The sequence below is a fragment of the Nerophis lumbriciformis genome, linkage group LG20, assembly GCF_033978685.3.
Source record: "Nerophis lumbriciformis linkage group LG20, RoL_Nlum_v2.1, whole genome shotgun sequence".
Classification (NCBI taxonomy): domain Eukaryota; kingdom Metazoa; phylum Chordata; class Actinopteri; order Syngnathiformes; family Syngnathidae; genus Nerophis; species Nerophis lumbriciformis.
In genome coordinates this window covers 31607293-31630905 of record NC_084567.2, presented here as the reverse complement: position 1 = coordinate 31630905, position 23613 = coordinate 31607293, and the positions used below count along the sequence as shown (strand labels likewise).

The window sequence follows — 23613 nt, the reverse complement described above, 5'->3', positions numbered from 1 at the left end:
GTTAAAAAATTGTCATGCAGCAATATGATGCCACCCCCCTTGAAAATGATCTGCCTAGGGTACATTTATTGATGTAAAATGATACCTATCTGCGATTAATTTTGAGTTAATGAATAAAAATTTGACTAATCACGATTAAATATTTTAATAATTTGACAACCCTAATCATGACACATGATTTATTTTTTTCAATTCCAAAAGAAAATAGTATTTTGGTGAAAAATGTTTTGTTTGTAATTATTTTTTGTTTGATTACACAATGAGAAATGCAATATAGATTAAGCAGAAAGAGGGCAGATTTTCAATATTTTGAGAAGCAAAAACTTCTTACCAGATAGCTGTATCAGCTCATGATACACTATGATGTCCTGTGGATCATTCAGGTTGTTGGCTAGTGTCACAACATCTGAGCCACTGAATTTGTTTGCACCATAAATAGCTTTCTTCTCACCATCTGTCCAGAAGACACGATCCTGGAAATAAGATTTAAAACAAAACAAAATAAATTTAATAAATAGCAACAAAAACTAAAAGAACAGAAAAAAAAAAAAAAACGCACACAGGCTTGTTGACAAAGGGGTCATTAAATAAGGTTTGAAAAAACATTTGCATTTTAAAAGCTTCATTAAAAGTTGTTATAAAATCACATTTGTAATAAAATTGTAACAATGACAAAACACAGTATCACCTCAAAAACCGTGAGAGCAAAGGGGTGAGCAAGGTAGTTTGAAGACTGCAGTACTTTCTTCCTGTTGTCTCCGTTCAGGTCAACACTGCAGAGCATATGTAGCTTTGAATCGACCCAATACAGCCTGCCTTTGATTAGATCTGTAATCAAGAGGAAGATAACAGATTAGAAGAACATGGCATACAAGAGTAAAGGTACAGAAATAGTGTTGAAAGATTGGATTGCTTGATTATAACTTGTTGGAACTTAATTTCCCATGATCCTCTACCATACAGTGTCTACTTCTGCTAGAACAGTGGTTCTTAACCTGGGTTCGATCGAACCCTAGGGGTTTGGAGAGTCGGGCTCAGGGGTTCGGCGGAGGTCAAAACCCACCCGACCCATCGTGTAAATAAAAACTTCTCCCTATCAGCATATTACGGATATGGCAACAGCAGAAGTCACACTGATTTGCAGGTGTGTAATTTGTTGGGAGTTTGGTTTTGTTCTTTGAACAAGGTGATGTTCATGCACGGTTCATTTTGTGCATCAGTAAAATAAAACATGGTAACACTTTAGTATGGGGAACATATTCACCATTAATTAGTTGCTTATTAACATACAAATTAGTAACATATTGGCTCTTAACTAGTCATTAAGTACTTATTAATGCCTTATTATAACCCTAACCCTCTAACCCTAACCAAATAACTCTAAATTAAGTCTTTGTTACTTATATATGTTCCCCATACTAAAGTGTTACCAAAAACATGTAACTTTGTCTTGAATTTGAAAAAAAAACAAAAAACTTTTTCACTAAAGAAGGGTTCGGTGAATGCACATATGAAACTGGTGGGATTCGGTACCTCCAACAAGGTTAAGAACCACTGTGCTAGAAACTACATTTTCACAGCTGGTCTAGCAGATGCCAGCCAGTGTGTAAACCTCAAATTGGTTGTTGGAAATTCGCCTCCATAGCTACAGTGGCAGATCCCTCTTATTGTACTCTGACTGCTCTTTCATTGTGCAGGGAGCTCGCACAATGAGTGTCTCTCTGAACACTGGTCATTTCTACTTGGGTGCCGACTGCTTGGTAGAGCTGCCGTGTTGGGTCAGCTGCACAGTCTGTCGTGTTTTTTTTCTTTATTCCTTCTTGGTAAGGTCATCAGATTTTGGGGGGGGGGGATTTTGCCAGGTTCGTTTTATCCCAGCGAGCGATGGCGGGGGCACACCATACTTGTAACTCAAAACATTCCAAAAAGCCCAGAAACTGCACGCATCTTAAAATTACTCTCAAGTTGAGGTACCACTGTATCAACATTTCAGCCTTTTCTAGTTACTTTGTTCCTTTTTGCTCTGTTCGCGTTTTGGCTGTTCTTGTTTGTTTTACCACAATGTACCACGGGTATAAAAGAGCCGCATACACCAAATGGATCCCAGGCGACACTTTGCCTTAGTAAAATAAGTAATCCAGTGGCGTTCAAAGTTTTGCCAAATGACGGAAGAATGACTAAGGTTTGTTTTTTTGGCACTTGGAAGTAACAAAGTTTGGGTTGCACACATCTGAAGATTTTTCACACAGTGGTAATGTAATAGGCTTGCGGTGGCGGATTTCACTCACGCAGTGAATGCTTCGGGACGTTTAGCATTTGATCACCGAATAAGAAATACCTCTTCACTTTTAATATATACCTCCATTCGCTAAATACAGCAGTAAAGCCGCTAAAGTTTATCACATATTTCTGCCATGTCTTATGCTTTCAAACCAGGCGCATATAACTGTTGTGAAGTGAAGTTACGCCACACTACCAAAGTTTGATTAGTTTAATTGTGTTCAAGAGCATGGACGAACGGGAATCAGAAAATATGTATATTAGGAAGCATTTTCAGCTTTGACTCAGTGCTTACGTACCAAGAATTGACATTGCTTGCTGTGGAAAAAAAATAAAAATAAAATACAGGTATCATGATGGTATGAACAAATACATTTGACAACCCTACAATTATTTTATAATGACGAAAAGCATTACAAGATGTATGTAGTCACAAATTGTCCTCAATTTAGGCAGTCATAATTCCATATAGACTTAAGCGCAAGCAAATGAGACTGACAAAATAATCAGTGAATTGGCTATTCCCAATCTCAGGGTGTTGCTTGTGATTTAAACATGTAATTTTTCTATATTATATTTGGCAATATTTTAAGTGATATCTATATTGATAGTATACTACTTTTCCTCCAACACTGAAGATAAAATGAACTGGAAATCTCAATATTAACATACTAGAGCAAGAAATACTTCAATAATGAACAATGCTAAATATGTTACCATATCAAAGTCAATGTAGAGCAATGTGGTGAAATAACTACAAGAGGTCAGTTAGAATAATACATAACATTGGCTATCAAGAATATTCAAATTGTATTTATTGAATTAGAAATATATAAATTGAAATTCGGTGCATTTGCAAATAGCTATTTTTATACACAAAGTAAACTATAATCTGCTACCCGAGAATGTACAATAATTCTTCCCAACAAAAGACAAATAACCTTAGGGAAAATGTTACTTTACATTTTTTAAGCACATACAAAACAAAACCTTTAGTATAGCAGTATGTGGAAATAAATCATGGAATTAATTTACTAATATGATCCAGTTTAACAGGTCAAAGTGTTAAAAGTACAAGGAAGAAGAGTCCTGATAACCATATGCAACTCTTGATGAGGTGACGACATGTCCAGGGTATACCCCGCCTTCCACCCAAATGCAGCTGGGATAGGCTCTAGCCCCCCTCACAAGCGGTAGAAAAAGGATGGAAACTCATGCATCTCATGTGAATCATAGCTTATTTATGAGAACCTTATTTATGCATTTAATATTCATCAAATAAGCTTTGTTTCTTCCTACTCCTTTTTGAGAAACTGGAAATACAGTATGTGACGTATCATATTGTAAATGTTTGCATGTTCATACACCTTAACCATACTTGTTACTAAAGGGGTATTCATACTGTGCTTTTGCCCACTACACAAAGTCTGGTATGTTTGGAGAGTACAAGAGCGCTGATCTGTGCTCAAATTCAACACTTCACCTCCTTTGGCTTGATTGAGATGCAAAAGGGGACGACAAAATTGCATGCTCGTGGCGTAACATGGCCGTGACTGAATGACTGCAATACGATATCCCCTGAAGCTATTCATAACACATTTCACAATAGAACAAATACAAGGACTTATCTCGCAGCCCAAGGCATGCCCGCTCTCCCCCCGACTGTGTAATGAAGTGCAGTACAAATGGCTCCCCTTAACAGGAACATTAATACTGTAGATTTTACTTCCTTTCTAACAACTTCTCCAAAAACATTTTAATGTTAAAAAGCGCTACTCAAAACAGTAAAATTATGAAACACTGATATTGGCATAGAAATGTAAACAAGCAGTGTTGACAAATATGCAGTAAGTGTGTTCTTACCAAGGGTTATTCCATTTGGCCATTGGATGTCTGTTGCCACCAGAATCTGCCTATCTACTCCGTTCATACCAGACTTCTCAATTTTTGCTGGTACACCCCAGTCAGACCAGTATAGAAACCTACAAATCAGAGATGCAGAAAAAAACTGTAAGACACAACACAAATTGAAGGTGTATTGATATAGTCTTCAAAATTCATGATAAACATACCCAGAGAGAGGATCCACAGCAATGGAAGCTGGTTCTTTCAGGCCTCGGTTAAACAACATTTTCTGCTTGGTTCCATTAAAGTTTGCTACAGAGATTGTTTTGGTGCCAAGGTCAGACCAGTATAAGTTTTTATATATCCAATCCACAGCAATTCCCACAGGAGAGTGGACGTTTTCGATCACTTTGTGGTGGATGCTCACATCGCCTCGTTTGTCCAGCATAGTGCTAAAAAAAAAAAAAAAAAAAAAGTAACAAGAAAATCTCAAAATGCAAATAGTTTAACTGCTGTGTCTCTTTAAGTGGAAGAGAAGGGTGAAACCATGGCAAAGAAGGTAAAGTGACTGTGCATATTGGCTACGTTTTGACATCCTGGGACAGAAATAGTGTCTTAGACACTCAAGGTGATCACAAAACTTTTTAAAATATGATCAGCGGATACGTGCACACGCGGCTTGGATGGCAGTTTCCAAGGGAGGCTGTAAACTAGAAGAGCTCTGCTCTCGACACCACAGTTTCGACCAAAAAAATAAATCAAATTCCTGACTGATTGTGAGGGACAGATTCGCAAAAGTAAGTGAACCGAAGGCGCCGAAAAGCCGGGGGCTAATTAGCTAAATACAAGCTCAAAGCCGTTGCATTACCCAAAGTTTAAAAACCCCCGAAAGAGTTGGACATATTTTAAGACGCTTATGACCACACAAGTGATCTACAAGAAAGACTGACAGCTCTGGTACGTCCCAAAAAAATACCAGAGCCGCTGCTTGCCACGGAATCAAACACCAACGGCTTCACGACAAGTCATCAACGGAGCAATACACCCTTACCAGAGGTGGAACCAGACTTTAAAGCATTAATAGATACTTTACAAAGCGATTTCAACAATATCTATGAACATAATAGTTGTACAAAAAGATGTTGCAGATCTTCAAGAACAAATGATCAGAGACAGGAGGCTCCCAATGAGATGACGAAATTCAGAAAGTTCAAAGAAATAGATTCTCAATGAAGATAGCATTAAAAAAAGGAGGTGAAGCTGAAAGAGGAGAATGCAACATCGCGCCAACAGTCGAATGCCAAGCAGCAAAACAATTGGGAAAACAGCAGTGTTGTGAAGAACATTAAAATGGAGATCGCAGCAGTGCGCCGACAGTTGCATGCCATGCAACAAGATAACACCAAGTTGAAGAACTTTTATATGGATCTTTATCCTTAAACTTAAATTCTGGACGTTTTCAGTTTCATACATTCTTGAACCAAAATGTTTGCGCTTAGACAAAGGGCATTTAATGATTAACAAACCCACATAGTAGAAAAACTGATGAGAATATTTGGAAAAGGGCAGGGGACGAATGTGCAACCAGTGAAGTTTGTCACATCAACTCCAAGGCAATCAGATAAACATGTGATCCTTGACGATGTAGCAGCAAAGTGTAACGGTTACACCATCACTGGTATTAGTTTGGAGAAGGGCTGAATCATTTTCACCAACAAAAAGGTCTCCATTGATCATATTGTGATCTGATACAATTGTTGTAGGACAAGTTTTTTGTTTAGACACATTGAAAGCAAAAGTAAACTTTGTGGGCCACATCTCAGGAATAGAAAATTGTCAGACCATTACACAGTAGGGCTGGAACGATTAATCGACAATAAAATTCGACAGACATTTATATTTGTCGAGAATAATCGTAACACCATCACTCGGGTTTTTCCGGGCTGAAGTGGGTCACTTGCTGAAACATCGTTAGTGATAACGCGTGAAGATATTTCCTCCTATTCAAGTTCAAAACATGAATATCTTGCTCATGTTGCAAAGCGGACCTTGTTTTATGGCAGTACATCTGTGATACGCAAGCATTTAAAGCGGAGACATGTCGGACATTTGGGGGGTTCATTTACCTCGTAAGAGTGTTAGCTAGCAAGGGAGACGGTAACAGGAGTGAAACAAAATTGTGTGAAAAATAACTATTTTAGTCAAAGTCAGCCAGCTAAACATGGTCTACATCAATTCAAGTAGGTTTTAAAGCAGCATCAATTTGCAATGTTGTAAAAAAGGCACTTTAACAAACGCAAACCGCTCGTGCACATAAACACACAGGAACCAATGCGGAGGTATCATAAGATTAAATAATCTATAATATAACCAACATTTTAAGACTTCAAATATAGAATTTCACACATTGAGTAATTGCAATGCCGTAAAAAAGGCACTTTAACAAACACGAACCGCTCGTGCACAAAAAAAAAAAAGACAGACTGGCACCAATGTTGAGGTATAAGATTAAACATAATCTATTAAATAGCCAACGTTAATAAATGTAATTCTACACATTGAGTCTTAGAGTGCTAAAATAGTAAATATACTAGTGTGCAGCTTTTTAAACACCACAAAATATTTTTCCTTTTGAGGAAGTTAGATTGTTTTCATTGCAGCTATTTTAACAGTTTTTTAAAAATATTAACACGGTACATTTTTTTTAATACTTTACCTTTCCTTTCTTTTAAATGGACATTTTATTACCGTAGTCGTTTTAATTTTTGCAACAGCTGAATGAGCAGCACAGTTACAGTAAAAATACATTTATGAAGGAATTAGTCATCTTTGTTTGTAAGCACATGCCTAAAATAACTTAAGCTGCATTTGAAAGTCGATGGAATAATTAGTCATTTTATTATCTGATTAGTCAACTAATCGTTAAAATAGTTGACGAATCGACTATCAAAATAATAGTTGCAGCCCTACTCCACAGCAAGAACACGTTTTGACACTGACAAAAACACCACTGCCAGCTGTGCGCTACATGCTGTCCAAGCTACCTCAATATGGCCTTTTGTCCTAGGTCAGCCCAAAACATAATTTGCTGGCCAAAATCTGCATCCAGAGCTACAGTGTTCCTCTGCTGCTCCACAATCTGAGTGTACTCCTTCCTCTCCAGACCCAGACGACGGACATCACGGCGGTTGGTGAAAATCAGACTGGGTTCCTTACCTAAGAATAGCAAGGCACTTGTTTAACAAATAGTCTCATAGTGAACATGGTTTAGTTTAAACCATGTTCAATTTAAAACACTGCAAAACCTTAGCATACTGTACACACAGGCACACAAACGAGTCCAAACTGGCACAAAATAGTTTTGGATTTAGGTAACACTGGCAATTGTTAGTGGGGGAAAAAAAGTCATTAAAAGATTGAATGCTTCCAGTATGGCACTAGATTAGATGTGGGAGTATTGGATTAGATTGACAAAATCAGGCCTTTACTCACCCACAGCTTTACAGACCGCTGTAGTTGGATCCATCTGGTACCCATTGTGGCATTCACACTTGTATCCTCCTTTCAGGTTGATGCAGATCTGACTACAGATGCCAGGGTTTAGACATTCATTAATGTCTAAAGAGGAAAATAAGAGGAGCTTAAGTAGGTGGAATCAGTTTAAAAAATGTTATGTTTATATATATATATATATATATATATATATATATATATATATATATATATATATAATTTTTTTTTTTTGGTTTGGCTTGAGATTTTGTTCATATTACAAAATATCAAAGCACCATGCAACTGCTGGTGTGTATGTACTGTATTAAATTCAGTAACTTTAAAGTCCTTACAGGTCTGTGGCTGTGTTTATCAATTTCAGATCAATTGGAGGAAAAAAAGTTCTAAAACCCTTGACAGTAATGTTAAGTGATGATTTGTGTTTAGAATCTCATGCTACTGCAACAAATGACAGCCAGCATTACTGTATCTTATAAAACAGAAAAAGGTCACTTGTAAATGTTTCATACCGCCACAGGTCTTGAGGTCGATGAGTTGCAGTCCAGGTATGCAGTCACACTCAAAGCCAATGACCATGTCCTTGCAAATGTGTGAACAACCACCATTGTTCATTAGGCACTCGTTGACATCTGAAGCACACAAACAAGACTGTTTGAACTAAGGCTGCAACGATTCAATTCGATTAAATTGATTAGAAAAAGAGCATCAATTTGTGTTTTTCTGTTTAATGAGTAATGTTGCGCATGACCGGTCTTCCTCTCAGGGAATAAAAACACGCTGGTTGATCCAAAGTTGTTTTGGATGACATGTTGAGTAAAAAGGTCCCCAGAGACAGAATGGTACAATACCAAGTATTACTGAAGCTTCAGGAGACCAACCCTTACAATGAGACAACAGCAAGAAGAGGTCTAAATCCAAACAAAAAGAGTCAGCTTAGGTAGAGCGAAAACATCCCCTCACGCCCAGAAAGGAGAGATAAGGAACTGGCCAAAACAGCTCTGTGAGCAGACAATCAGAAGCCCTTAAGACAAAACAAGGAGTTTATTCATGGACATAAAATAAAAGTAAGGAGGTCACGACAAGACACTACATGGGAAAATACTAGCTGCATTAAACATGATTATGGATTAAGAAAGAACACAAAATTCTCATTCTCACAATAATGCACATGAGTGTAGGGATGCAACCATTCGACAATAAAATGTGTTGCCGACAAACTTGTGGACATCGCCGCGACCTCATCACTCCGGTTTTTCTGGAGGATGCGAGTCAGCACCGCCACTTACATCAACATCCCGGGTGAAAACACTCAAAGTGTGGGAATATTTCCTCCTTCTTAAAATTATGAATACCTTGCTTATTCTGCAAAGCATATTTTTGTGACACTGATTAAAATAATCATTCCAGAAGAATGTCAGCCATCTGGAGGATGCGGTCTTAACTCTTAAGATTGTTAGCTAGCTAACAAGTGTGAGACAAAGTCTGCCAGCTTAACTTTGTCCTAATCAATTTAGGTACTTTTTTTTAAAGCAGCTTCAATTTGCAATGCAATGAAGAAAGGTACAATAAACGCAACCACACGCACATCATAAGATTAAACATACAATCTATTAGATAAAGTTGATTAAATCAATACAATTATATGCATTGAATCTTAGAGTGCTAAAAATGCCAGGAGTTAGTCAATAACAGTGTTCAGCTTTTTAAACATTACAAAAAGCTAGTTTTTTTTTTGAGTACTTTTGTTTTGATGTTTTATCGTTTGTTGCCATTTCTATTTCGCCTCTTATTTTTTTTACAAAAAAATACTTTATTTTTTGCACTGTCCTTTTAAATGGACAATAGTTTGTTATTACAAACAATTTACAGCCTAATGAGCAGCACAGTTACAGTATGAATACATATTTATGAACAAATTAGTCATCTTTGTTAGCAAGCACATGCCTAAAATATCTCAAGCTAAATCTAAGTTGACTAAATTAGAGCCACCGAATGTGTACTCTTTATAATTAGACAACTTGTTTAGATAGTCGATGACTAGTCTACTATCAAAATAATTGTTAGTCGCAGCCCTAAATGAGGAGCAAAAAAAACGACAATGTGGAAAGATAACAAAGGGCCCATAGAAGTTGAGGTTTTGTTATCAATTAAAAGTGAAACACAGATATTGTGCTGAAATGTTTGCACAAATACAATCTAAATGGAATTAAGTTTAGAGAACATGCTTGACAGTTTATTCAAATTTTAATTAAAAACAATGGTAAATGTGGATTTTTTCATACAGCGAGAGATAGGGATGTGCATTTGATTAGGTTGGAAATCTACAAATTTGTCAAACAATTGCTATTTTTATAATACACTTTACAGTAATTAGTTGTCCCATAGGGGATGTTATGTCTGGACCGCAAATTACTTTGAATTAACAGCATCTCCGCTGGTTTCAGTCAAATAGTGCACTACAATTTCTCCATAACCGCTTCAAAATGTGACTCATCCATTTAATGCAATTGGACAATTCTCTATTCACTTGTAATTCTGCCAATCCCAAACCATAATATTTAATTAATGTATCATCCATGCACACAGAATCTGTGTGCGAGATGCCAATCTAATATACAACCTCTAATTGCAATAAAAGATAAACCATTTTTATACAGTAGTACCTCAATTTACAAGCTCAATTGGTTCCATGACCGAGCTTGTAATTCAAAACACTTGTATCTCAATGTAGCGCATATATGGTATTCAGTCCACCACTACTGCAGAAATAAATTTGTGACGACAAGTAAAAGAACTTCCAGAGGAAAAAAGTTCTTTGCCCCCAAAAAAATTTACCGAAAAAGCAAAACCACGGCTCTAAAACCAAGGTACAAACCGTAGTATGGGTTGCCTGTACCGTTGCAAATCTAATAAACAATCATCAATATGAAGTAAACGACAATTGTCAGCTGTTACTGTCGCATATATTACCCGGATTAAACATGGTGGAAATGTCTGTTACAAACAGTAAGGATGCAATAGTACTCAGTAATCCTGCAGGGGACAATCTGCCTTTAACAAAAAAAAAAAAGGTAAAAAATTGTGACATTGAAACTGGATATGAAAAAAAATGTTTCCACATCGCTCAGCCCTACATTCTCCTAGCCAGATGTTTTTAAAAGTAAATTATTGCATATTGTTTTAATGTGTGGCACCTTGAGACAAGAATGTTGAGTCTAAAAAACAGGTTTTTCACTTGTTATTTTTGCTGTTTAAGCATTTTCATGTATAAAATCTAAAAATTGTGAATTGCAATTTGAGAGAAAAGTTGCAATAAGATCTTTTCTCAAAATCAAGCAATCCTAGTGCTAAGCAAAATCTATTCAGGAACTTACTGCATTCCTTGATAGGTTCGTCGCTCCAGTCAGGACAGTCTCGGGCCTTGTTGCACACTTTGCTCATCTCGATACACTCCCCGCTGCGACATTTGAACCTCTCTGGTCCGTTACACTGAGTCACTGAAGAGAAAAAAAACAAAACTTTGCTTACCTTTCTTTTTTTCTGCAAGCCTCTGAAAAATTTAATCCTCTACTAGGGTTGTACTTTATATCGATACCAATACAATTACCACAGTACGAATGAATTGATGCAAAATAGAATCCAAACTACTCATGCACGCAACTTAAACTAATGCAAATCAAATGACTACATTTTGGAACAAATTCCTACAATTTGCGTTTTATCTTTAAGTGTGTTTTACCTGCTACATGTTTTATCTGTGTATTTTTAGCCATAGAATGGTTTTTAGTATATACTAATTTTATTTTTCTTAAAGCATAAACCAAGAATGGCAACCATAGATCATAACGTCAAAGCGTTCTATTATATTTTAACCTAAATCTAAATGACAGGCAATAAGTAATATATAAAATTGTTCTTTCAGTCCAACAAAAAAGCCCAGTGTGTTTAATGCATTAAATTTTTTATATAAATCTTCTAAAATTGTTGTTATTTGACTGTAATAAGAACCATGTTTAACATACCGCAAGATTTTTTTTGTTAAAATGAAGCCAAAAATGAATTTTTTGTGGTACCCTTTATTTTGAAAAGTATCGAAAAAAGGTTTGGTACCGGTACCAAAATATTACTATCAGGACAACCCTATTCTCCGCACAGGAAAGGGTGAGAAATCATGATATATACACGTTCGATTCTGGAGTAGCATACTTAAAAATAAAGTGAAGTTGAGTCGAAGTTGTGTGTGGAACATTCAAACTGAATCATGCAAAGATCATATCGATACTGGGATTGAGCTTAGAAAACTCAAGGAGTGCTTACAGTTTTTGCAGTTGACTTCATCTGATCCATCGGTGCACTCTCTGATGCCATTACATTGTCTGCTGCCCAGAATGCAGTTCCCATCATCACATTTGAACTGATCTGCTCCACAGGTGCGTACAGCTGACAATGGCCACACAGCCACACACAGAAGACAAAATAAAAATGTGCACCCAATCTTTGTCAGATATCTCTTGGACTGATACAAATTAAGTCAGATTTTTTATCTCACATCCGTCAGAATTTTAAACATGCGCCCAGTTTTAAAATGGACTTTATGTACATTTTATACACGTGAACATACCAGAGATTTGTAATAGAGAAAATGTTCAAACTTGTAGAGCATAAAAGAAGTAAAGTTTGTACATACGACAGTTTGCTTCATCGCTGCCATCTTTGCAGTCAGAGTCTCCGTCACACCTCCATCTAATGTGAATACACTCTCCAGAACGGCATTGCATGTCACTGCTTGAGCATTTGGCTGGTGGTGTTGGGTGACGCCCACAACGTGTTGGAGACTCATCCGACTGATCCTGCAAACATTAGTTTAACAATGACTTGCATATTAACTACACTATACACACAGTAAACATTGGATTCCTTGAAATATTTAATAAAGTCGGTTGCTATGAAATATCCTCTGCACAATTTTCCATATTAAAAAGTGCTTTGCAAAGTTTCACATATTTGGGTGTCCAGGTCACATACGCTTTATAAAACCATTTTTGTTCCACTGTTATACAGATATCAGGCTGATTTTGATTGCTAGTCCTTAATTTATCTACAGTGGCTCGTATCAACTCTGTTAAAATGAATGCACTTCTGCGATTTTCCATTTCGTTCCAGTGTATACAACTTTTTCCTCCCTCAGTCTTGTACACACTTGCTGTGCGTCTGATGCAATCTTATTAAAATACATGCAAACCAAAAGTAGCGCGCCACATTTCATCAAATCTATCAGCAACGTCGCAACATACGGGAACGTATTAGATTACTTGTTAATAATGCAGTTATATACAATTTTTTTATGCATGGCATCCATTGTCAAAAAATCATTCACCATTACAGCAAGATTTAAGCAAATGTGCGATTCCACATTAAAGTACCAGTAGAATAAAAATAAAAAAAACAGTTGCCTCTATATTGAAGTCATATATATCTGATTTATGACACCAAAAACGTACAAAGTTTGGGAGTAAATAGATATGCTCAAAATAAACTACTCCAAAAAAACAGAAAAAAATACTATATTAGAATGAATTAATTTCTTATTAGATACTTTGTTCTTCACATACTTAAATGTGCTGCCAAAAAAAACAAAAATGATCAATGAAAATGAAATGTATTAAACCCATGGTGGTCTGGATTTGGAGTCACTCAAAATTGAAGTGGAAACACTACAGGCTGGGCTGTGTATTCCAATTGCAGAGCAGCATGTAAAATTGATTGTCAATCAGTGTTGCTTCCCAAGTAGACAGTTTGATTAACCTAGAGTTACATTATGTTTAAGTGTTGCCTTTATTTTTTTTGAGCAATTTAGTATCAATCTCACGGACATTCGAGTCATTTTGAGAGATAATGAACTAGTTAGTCACATAAATCTGTGGCGTAGAGATGGGGACCACAGATGCCTCACCAATTACCAACAATGCAAATCATGCAGGCTTTGTGAGAGCGAACGACGATAACTTTGGGACAAATAATGATCCAGTATTTTATATTTTTGAGCCTGAATATAGAGGATGAGCTACAAGTATTAGAAGCTGTGCGCTAAACAGACCCAGCTATAGTAAAAAAATTAAGCATCATGGAGCAATATTGCGGAGTGCTAAAGAAGTAATAAAAACTAAACAAAACGATCACTGACCGTACAACGTCTGCTCTCACTGCGATGGCAATATCTTCCCGTTTAGATGAAGATGTAAACATAATACACACAAAAGAGTTCAAATTAAACGTTTCTGCCTGCAGACAGTCTTCGGTTGTGTATTTCCATCTTTGGGTATAAATTGAATGTCACAGATGAACAACCTCTAGATTTAGGGCTAAATCCTCCTATCCTACAGAGCAGAGACGCGATGATGCAGCAGCAGGACATCGGCCAGCTCACAGTACAGCATCAAAAGGCTATTTAACGGTCTTAACATTGCGTTGCTAAAAAATAGATGGTCTGCGGTAGAGCTTATAATAACATCGCCAATTTTTGGTTAATATTCAGGTCACAATATGCAAATAGAGTATTGTTGGCAGGTTTAGTATGGGTATTGAGACAGTTTTGTGGGCTCTCTATTCTGCCCATATTGACTAAATTGTTATCGGACTTATTACAACTTATAATGCATTAAAAACATTTTCTAAATATGTTTGTCTTATATAGGAATCGTGAAGGATAGACAGCACATCTAATTTTTGCACATTGCCAGTATGACTGATCTGGTCAGAGTGCAGAAGCGTTCCCATCGTGACATCAATCTAAGAAAATGTAAGATATTCAAAGCAACATTTTCAAAAAGGCCATCTGAAACTGTGGCATTGTAAATACAAACGGATATGGTTTAATGGATACAAAGAAGCACAATTAAGCATCAAAAGTCACCTAATTTTTCCATTCTTCTGGTACTTTTAAGCAGGATACATTAACCCGGAGTAAACATATGGTCTGGGTTTAGTGAATTTACTTGACATTTTTAAGTTTCTCTTACCTGACAGTCAACATCATCGTCACACAGCCAACTAACAGGGATGCATGAGGAGTTTCCGCACTGGAATTCACTGGGACCGCAGGAGGACGGCGCACACGCCACCTCATCCGAGCCATCACCACAGTCATCCTCGCCATTGCATACAAAGTTTTGAGAGATGCAGCGTTCACTGGTACAAGTGAATTCATTTGGAGCGCAAGTTATGTTACCTGAGGGACAAAAATCACATGTTTTCTCTTGTAAATAAAATACATTTATATATCTATAGTAATTACTTGCTCTCTGCAGGTCACTCGATTTGTATTTAGATATTTCTTACATTTACCTACAACATTGAAAACCAAAGTTCTTTGATGCAAAATGAGTAATACTATCATGTCTTGCAACTTGGTGAGTTATTGACTTTAAAAGGGAAATGGCACTATTTTGGGATAACTTTGCCTATTCACAATCATTAAAGACATGACTGATGTACGTTTTTTTTAAAATGCATTTTAAATGTTGAATAAATGCAATCAAGTCCGCTTACAATGGAGGCCATGGGAGCCGCTCCATTCTACCTATAAAGACCCCACCCAAAAAAAACACCCTAACACCTCCATTAGGGTTTTATATACATGATGCAAATATACAGTATATGTAATATAGAAACAGGCACAATTATAACGTTTAATATTTACGTATTTTGATAATTTTAAGCATGCCCTGCGCACTCATTTCAAAAACATCACATTTGCTTTTTAACATCACTGATTACGACTCACTGCCGACTTTATGACAACCAACAAACACAAAACATCACTCACTGTGCAATGTCTGCTGTAATTAGGATGCTGACTGCTACGATGTTTATACAGTATATTCCCATTTATATGAAGAATGACTGATTCCTGAGCGTGGCCACTGCTGCTGCTCACTTCTCCCTTCACCTCCCAGGGGGTGAACATGGGAATCGGTCAAATGCAGAGAATAATTTCACCACACCTAATGTGTGTGTGACTAATCGTTGGGACTTTAACTTTAATCCTCGCCAAGAAAAGTGGGGCGGAACCTAGCGTGTATTTGTATCATTCGCCATTACCGGGTCTAAATTGGCTGTCAAAGTGTACAAACTTGTCGGAATACGCCCTTGTCCTACTTTCAAGATGAGATGCATGATTTATGATCTACAATAAAGTTTGATGAGCAAGAAAACGAAGCAGCTCATGTCAACATTGGCACGCAAGCTTGTGATCACGGCGCCGCTGTAAACAGTCTGTCTTAGCGCTTATAATAGCACTAATACTTGGTTAATATTTAAATCACGAAATGTAAATAAAGTATTTTTGGATGGTTTAAAAAAAAAAAAAAAGTGCAGTTCCTCTTTAAAGCAACACAATAGCGAATTTGGCAGTCAGACACGAGAAAACATTACAAAACAAGAGGAAGCAATTTCTGTAGAAAATTACAGGTGAATGCTCAAGTTGAAATGCTGTAAAAATATAACACATTTAGAATTTGTAATGGTTTGAATTGGCCAAGAAATGTGCACTTGGTAGGAATTAACTTTTAGTAACAGAATGGGAAATTATGGAAGTAGTAAGGTAATTTTTTTTCCCTAAACATTAAACAAGATCGTCCAGAAAGAGCAGAATATAGACATTAGCTACAGGTTTACTACTTTTACATTTGTCAACTAATGCAAACCATTCTATTTACTTCTCAGCATGACAATGGATAAAAGGCCAACAGTTAACATGCTAGAATATAGCCCCAAGTACAGGAAGCCAATCAGAGGCAGAAGCAAAGTTACATTAGGTCATGCAAATTACAATGCCTAAATTGTCTGGTAACACCAATCAGGATCGCACTAAGCCTGGGCTGATAAATTTTGCTCTACGATACGTTGACCTACAACTGCCAAGAAACGATATTGCCTGTAGTATTTTTCTTCTAGCTGAAACCTGCTCTCCACCCTCCAAACTGAGCCTAGTCTACCCCTCCCAGACTGTATTCAGTATATAAAGAATGACATCTCTCACTCTCCACCTTTTTCCTTTCATACTTGCTATAAATGTAAACCGTGCCTGAGATCCACAAGCTTCTTAAATCTAAGGACAATTTTGTTTGACTACTTGAATAGAAACATTTCCAATACAACACAATGTACCAAATAAAATTGCTCTGAGGTCAGTAAGCATAACCAGAATTAATCTGTACATTAAAACACAACAGGTATAAAACACTGTCGATTTGAGAATATGAAAGGATTAAGTGTACCTTAAAGTCCGAATAATAAGTTAATACAAGTGCACCCTTTCAAATGCAATAAGCTTGCATTTTGTGTATAATTTAACATTGTATTTGAGATTTAAACTTTCGAATCTCCAAGTTACTGTAAATAAAATACAATGGAACCTCGATTTGAAAATGTTTCTATTTATGAACCTTTTGATTAAGCCGCCTATGCCTTAGTGTGCAAACCATGTGCAAGCACGCCTGGCAGGCAGCATGCAGGGCGACACATTGAAGAGGAGACGGCGCCTCCCACTCACTTCAGCAGAGGAGACTTCCTAGTCACGTCTCAGCAGTTTAATGCGTGTGCCTTTTGTGTGTTTCCCCTTTTGACAAGTTTTTCCAATTTTGCTAACTCAATGAGTCCTATAAAGCCAACAGGCCAGAGTGGCAAAATGGAGCGAATCCATGTGGAGTTAAAAAAAAATATTAAAAAAATCAGCTGGTTTTTCCTTGAGATCCTTGTTGATTATGTTAATATGGCTGGATTTGACTCTTAAATGTTTAAGTTTGAGAGTGTATGCACGCACATGTTGCCAGGGCAGCACATACAGCACAGTTATTAAATGGCAAGTTGATCCATCACATCCGTATATTTGTTTGATATACAGTTCAGTATAGCAAAGTGTACAAACTTTCACTAAAATGTGGACTTTTGTAGAGGCCAGAACCCATTTTTTATTATTACATTATGGGGAACTGCTTCACTATACACACTTGTACAAACCATGTCCAAGAAACCAATCAAGTTAGCAAATTGAGTTGAGGTTCCACTGTGCTCCGTATGTAAGCAAAATGTTGTACGTGAATAAAAATCACAACCAAAAGCAATACAATAAGTTAAGGGTGGGGGACCCTCAATTACACACAATCAAAACAAATATGGCTAAATAAAATATTGACAAGGTTGCATTTTATTATTGAATATGTAGTCCGATGTACAGTTTTACATTGCTTAACTATTAAGCTAGGACCTTTGTAAACAAAAGTGCATAGTTACAAACACTACTGTATAAGCGGATTTAATAACAGGTTGTATGCAAAACAAACTTAAGTGTAGCAGATTCCGAGCGAGGAACACTAACTTGACATGATAAAGGTCTGTCAAACGTTTGCAGTGATTTTCCAAACGCTAGTTTTAACAGTGTTAAAGTACCAGTAGAGAAGAAAAACAAGTTGACTTGATATGCTTAATTGTGTTTCATTCTATCCATTAAACCATATCCAATTAGATTTACAATTCACCAAGTATATGAATACAGTCTAAACATCAAAGTGCCACAAATTCAGCCAGCCGTTTTAAATATTCCTCGCCCAACGTCTTTGATCATTTCCGTAGATTGACATCACTTCTGCACTCTGACCATAGTATCAGAACAGTCACACTGGAAATACGCAAACAAATAGCTCTTAATTGGATATTAGGAGGATTTAGTCATAAATCCAGAAGTTGTTTGTGACATTCAATTCCTACCCAGAGATGGAGACAAACGCAACAGAAGACAGTGTCTGTAGGGACTTTTCCTTGTTAACCCTTCGTGTGCATCATGATTAATTCTTCATATAAAACGGGAAGATATGGACATCCCATCAGTCTTCATCAAAGTAAGAGCAGTCATTGTACAGTAAGCTATAGTTGAATTATGTTTTTAGTTTGTATTTTTTGTTTAGCACTTAGCAATACTTCTACATGATGCTTAGTGTTTCACTAAAGCTCGACCGGTTTAGCAAAGCTTCGAAAATGTGTAACTCATTCTTATATTCAGGATCAACAAAATATGTCTCGCAAGCTCATGGTCTTTCAAAATGGCTCGGGAATCTCTGTGAGAAGTCTTTCGGTGTCATACATCAAATATTTATGATACTATCTTCAACATACAGGCAACTTGTTTTTCCAATTTGCTGGTACTTTAAAGAGCAGCATGTCTTTTGCAATCTAGTGAACCACACATTCTGTGAGCGCACACCATTTTATGCGGTTTCCTTTGCTCTAACCTTGTTCAAGCGCCTCAGTAAGTGTGGACTGTCGGGACAAATCTGCATTTTTATGTGAATGTCTTTCACCCAATTGGAGATAGTGAGACGGGTGGTTGAGTTTTAAGTGGGAATGCAAGTTTGTCCTATTGGATTTTTTGTTGACACCACTCTTGAGCACATTCAGCAAATTACCCCATCATTGTTGATAGGCTCATCTTGTACCAAAGGTTTAAAACCAAAATAATCCCACACTGGTGTATAGGCATTTGATTTTGCTATCTTTTTTTCCCCATATTTATACCAAAATAATCCCACACTGGTGCATAGGCATTTGATTTTGCTATCTTTTTTCCCCCATATTTATACCGTGTTCATCACACCAACCTTTTGCACTGTGTGATGCTAGCAACGTAGCCTTCCGCACAAAGATAAAGTCAAGACACTTAAGGACAAGATGCTTTGCACTCTTCCTTTCATTTCACCAAGGTACAAATGTTTGATTTTTACTTTTCAGCGTTCCTCAAAGAGAGCCCTCTGCATCTGGGGTTATGGGCCATAGCTGTGGGGGTGCTTTCGGTGGCTTCCTGGTGCTGATAGCTCATGTGATAGTGATTCTTCACCTAACTCCTCTGTACTCAGACATGCATTCATTTGTGTGTGTGTTCGCTTGATGGGGGATGTGAGTAACCTATTATCTTAAACTCCGTAAAGCGTCAAGTGTTGCATTTATGAAAAGCGCTTTGAGTAAGTTTGATTTGAAATGCACACATGCTGAAATCGATGAGTGAATGATCTTGAAGGCCGGCGGTATCAAGGCTGGCAATGTTAGAGATAATTTTTATTTATCGTTCCATTAATTAACCTATCAAAGAAAGGCCCGGGCGTAGATAGCACTGCACTGAAAAGAGGTTAAGCATATATATATAGTCATTTTAAACTAACAAAATGGCTTGAATGCAAAGAGATTGCAGAATGGCACTTCGCAAGAAGCACAGAATGCCAGAAGTGCCAAGGCAGAGCTGTAGTGATTTTACATCATTCCATGTCAGCATATGCTATGCCAAATGAGAATGGTGAATATGCTAACATACCAAAAGTTAGGTGCTAGGACTGAGCAATGAGAAAAGAAAACTGAATAACAATAAGAACTGCGTGAATGGCCTCCAGCACACAATTATAGCTTTGCATAACTGCGTAATTAATGCCTGTCCATAGTTTCAGAAATAATCTGAAGAAATCTAAACACTATATTCAAAACACATGTACTGAATGGCCACCCAATGGTGTAGATATTTGTAGGCATTCACTTACCACAGTCAACTTCATCCTCTCCATTGTGACAGTCTTTTTCACCATCACATTTCCAGAAGTTGGGGATACACTGAGTGGTGCCTGCTCCGCAGCTTAACTCATTCAAACGGCATGTTCGCATGTCTGCATGATTACAAAAATCCAGGAGGGTTAATCAATTTTTGTCAGCAGTTTGTGTTCTCATAATAACTGATTTAAATGATGCCCTTCAAAAGACAATGCATTGGGATAACTCGTGATAATTGAAATAGATACGGTAGAGTTGCACTCAATATTATTGAACCCCACATTGAAACAGTTTATTACCCCTGCCAGGAAGTTGATTGTATTATGAGTTAGAAACATAACTCAAAGTTATGGGCAGATTTTCATTAAACTTTCAGAAAATTTATGAAATTAGATAAAATAATTTGTTGGATTTTGGGCCTCATCTGGATTATTTCTACTACTATACCTTTCGTTTACATTACGAGCCTATTTCTTCCGCTATAGATAGCAAAGTGAAATATCAGAAATGAGGCAAGGAATAAATGACTACATTTCGGGGGCGACTCAGATCATTGTGGATTCAGGTAGAGCCTGATGGAGCTCTGCGCTCTCCGGTTGCTTTTCTTAATTATTTTGGAGGTGTACGTCACAACGCAACAATTATTGCATGGCCCATCGGTACCAAGTATTAGCCAGGTTTCACAGACTTACCGTATTTTCCGCACTATAAAAGGTGCACCTAAAAACCTCCAATTTTCTCAAAAGCTGACAGTGCGCCTTATAATCCGGTGCGCCTTATATATGAACAAAGTTTTGATCTATACCATTCATTGAAGGCGCGCTTTATAATCCGGTGCGCCTTATAGTGCGAAAAATACGGTAAGTCAAAACTGAAACAGGCAAAATGGAAATAAAATTTGGCTGTGTTGTTAAAATTGCTCTATTTGGCACAGCATTTGAGAAGTTTTTTCAACAACTTATACGTGTGTACATGTTCAATTTCCAAATGTTTTGTTTGTTTTTTTAACTTGTTCAGCTTCATGCCATCAGATGCTGACAATATCGGACGAACGTTTTTTTGTCTTGATCGCCATTTACCCGCTCGAATACGCGGTGTGTGCATGCAGGACACTAAAGACACCAGGAAATAGTAAAATAGCTACAGCTCAGGATCCATTCATTGCGAATTTTATGTTTTTCTATGAAGTTCTCTCTCAATAATAGAGCATTGTCATATATGCTTCCTGGTCAACACCATCAACAAGGATGAGGGGGCACACATGCTTACGTACACCTGGGAAACTGACCTACATTCATGACTCCAGATACAGTCTAGGAACTTTATTTAGCAGGTAAATCTACTCTTCAAATGTTGGTTACTGTAGTTTTATTGAAAATGTCGTCAATGTTGAAAGTGAGCCGAAGAAGTTTCCTTGTGTTAATTCAACCTAAAGTGTTTGCACTTTATTCAAATAAGATAACATTTTTATCAGATCAATACATTTGAAATTGTTTATTTTTTTCCCATTGCCGGACATACATTTCATTACTTTAACTTTACTCTGCCAGGCTAAACTTGAACAATTGTACACAATTGTTTTGAGCTGCTTAAAGCATTTTATCTGGACATTTTGCTAAAAATTACTGCGGTACGTAGGTCAGCTGACTTAAGCAACATTAAGATTTTATTTTCAGGATATTTCAAATATACTTTTCTTTAACATACTGTTAAAGCATCATTGAAAACATTCCATTATTCTTCTGGATCACTTAAAACAATTACCAACCATTTGTTTAAAGGGGAACATTATCACCAGGCCTATGTAAGCGTCAATATATACCTTGATGTTGCAGAAAAGACCATATATTTTTTTAACCGATTTCCGAACTCTAAATGGGTGAATTTTGGCGAATTAAACGCCTTTCTATTATTCACTCCCGGAGCGATGACGTCACAACGTGACATCACATCGGGAAGCAATCCGCCATTTTCTCAAACACATTACAAATACCGAGTCAAATCAGCTGTTATTTTCCGTTTTTTCGACTGTTTTCCGTACCTTGTAGACATCATGCCTCGTCGGTGTGTTGTCGGAGGGTGTAACAACACGAACAGGGACGGATTCAAGTTGCACCAGTGGCCCAAAGATGCGAACGTGGCAAGAAATTGGACGTTTGTTCCGCACACTTTACCGACGAAAGCTATGCTACGACAGAGATGGCAAGAATGTGTGGATATCCTGCGACACTCAAAGCAGATGCATTTCCAACTGGACAGATCAGCTTACAGGAAAAGAGCGCGGATGAGGGTATGTCTACAGAATATATTAATTGATGAAAACTGGGCTGTCTGCACTCTCAAAGTGCATGTTGTTGCCAAATGTATTTCATATGCTGTAAACTTAGTTCATAGTTGTTAGTTTCCTTTAATGCCAAACAAACATACCAATCGTTGGGTAGAAGGCGATCGCCGAATTCGTCCTCTTTCTTCCGTGTCGCTGGCTGTCGTGTCTGTCGGTTTCACTTGCATACAGTTCAAACCGATATGGCTCAATAGCTTCAGTTTCTTCTTCAATTTCGTTTTCGCTACCTGCATCCACACTACAACCATCCGTTTCAATACATGCGTAATCTGTTAAATCGCTTAAGCCGCTGAAATCCGAGCTAATGTCGCTTTCCCTTGCTGTTCTATCCGCCATGTTTGTTTTGGCATCACTGTGTGACGTCACAGGAAAATGGACGGGTGTATATAACTATGGTTAAAATCAGGCACTTTGAAGCTTTTTTTAGGGATATTGCGTGATGGGTAAAATTCTGAAAAAAAACTTCGAAAAATAAAATAAGCCACTGGGAACTGATTTTTAATGGTTTTAACCTTTCTGAAATTGTGATAATGTTCCCCTTTAAAGCAAGCATACATATCTGCTCCAGCATTACTATAAAAGTAAAACATGTCTAAATTAAACAAAATCATGAAAAAACAATTAATCCTGAGCTGACAACGATAACATGGCGATTAAAAATTTTAATCGGTTGACAGACCTGCAATTTAGCTACTAATCATAAGCATATCTACCATCAAAAAGCCCTGAAATGATTAAACAAATGTTATTCATTTTTTAAAATAAGTTGGTTAAACATTTATTCATATTTAATGGCCCAATTTTAACACATTTACCCTCCAAAAAGATCAATAATGTCGGCTTGTTGTATCAAGCTATTAAAATTGTTTGGATCAGAATGATTACTAAAAATCAAGTTCAAGTCAGTATTACCATTGCCAAGAATGGAACGGCAGAATAGAATAGGGCTATAAACAGCAGTAGCTGTACGTGTGTCTAAATCGGTGTACAGTGCAGGTATGCTGAGAACTCAAATCACACGCACATAAATAAAATTAGCAAGG

The 23613-nt window shown here is 37.1% G+C and overlaps 1 protein-coding gene across 1 annotated transcript in view; it reads right to left on the bottom strand.

The window, feature by feature from the left end:
* Positions 1-23613, bottom strand: part of vldlr (very low density lipoprotein receptor) — a 49314-nt gene that overhangs the window by 12698 nt on the left and 13003 nt on the right. The window contains exons 4-15 of the mRNA XM_061980805.2: positions 20220-20342; positions 14658-14866; positions 12326-12488; positions 11956-12078; positions 11013-11135; positions 8148-8267; positions 7618-7743; positions 7170-7341; positions 4353-4577; positions 4144-4262; positions 689-828; positions 332-473 (exon numbers count right to left, since the gene is read on the bottom strand). Coding sequence (XP_061836789.2) covers positions 332-473; positions 689-828; positions 4144-4262; positions 4353-4577; positions 7170-7341; positions 7618-7743; positions 8148-8267; positions 11013-11135; positions 11956-12078; positions 12326-12488; positions 14658-14866; positions 20220-20342 — 1785 coding nt within the window. The remainder of the gene's footprint in view (positions 1-331; positions 474-688; positions 829-4143; positions 4263-4352; positions 4578-7169; positions 7342-7617; positions 7744-8147; positions 8268-11012; positions 11136-11955; positions 12079-12325; positions 12489-14657; positions 14867-20219; positions 20343-23613) is intronic.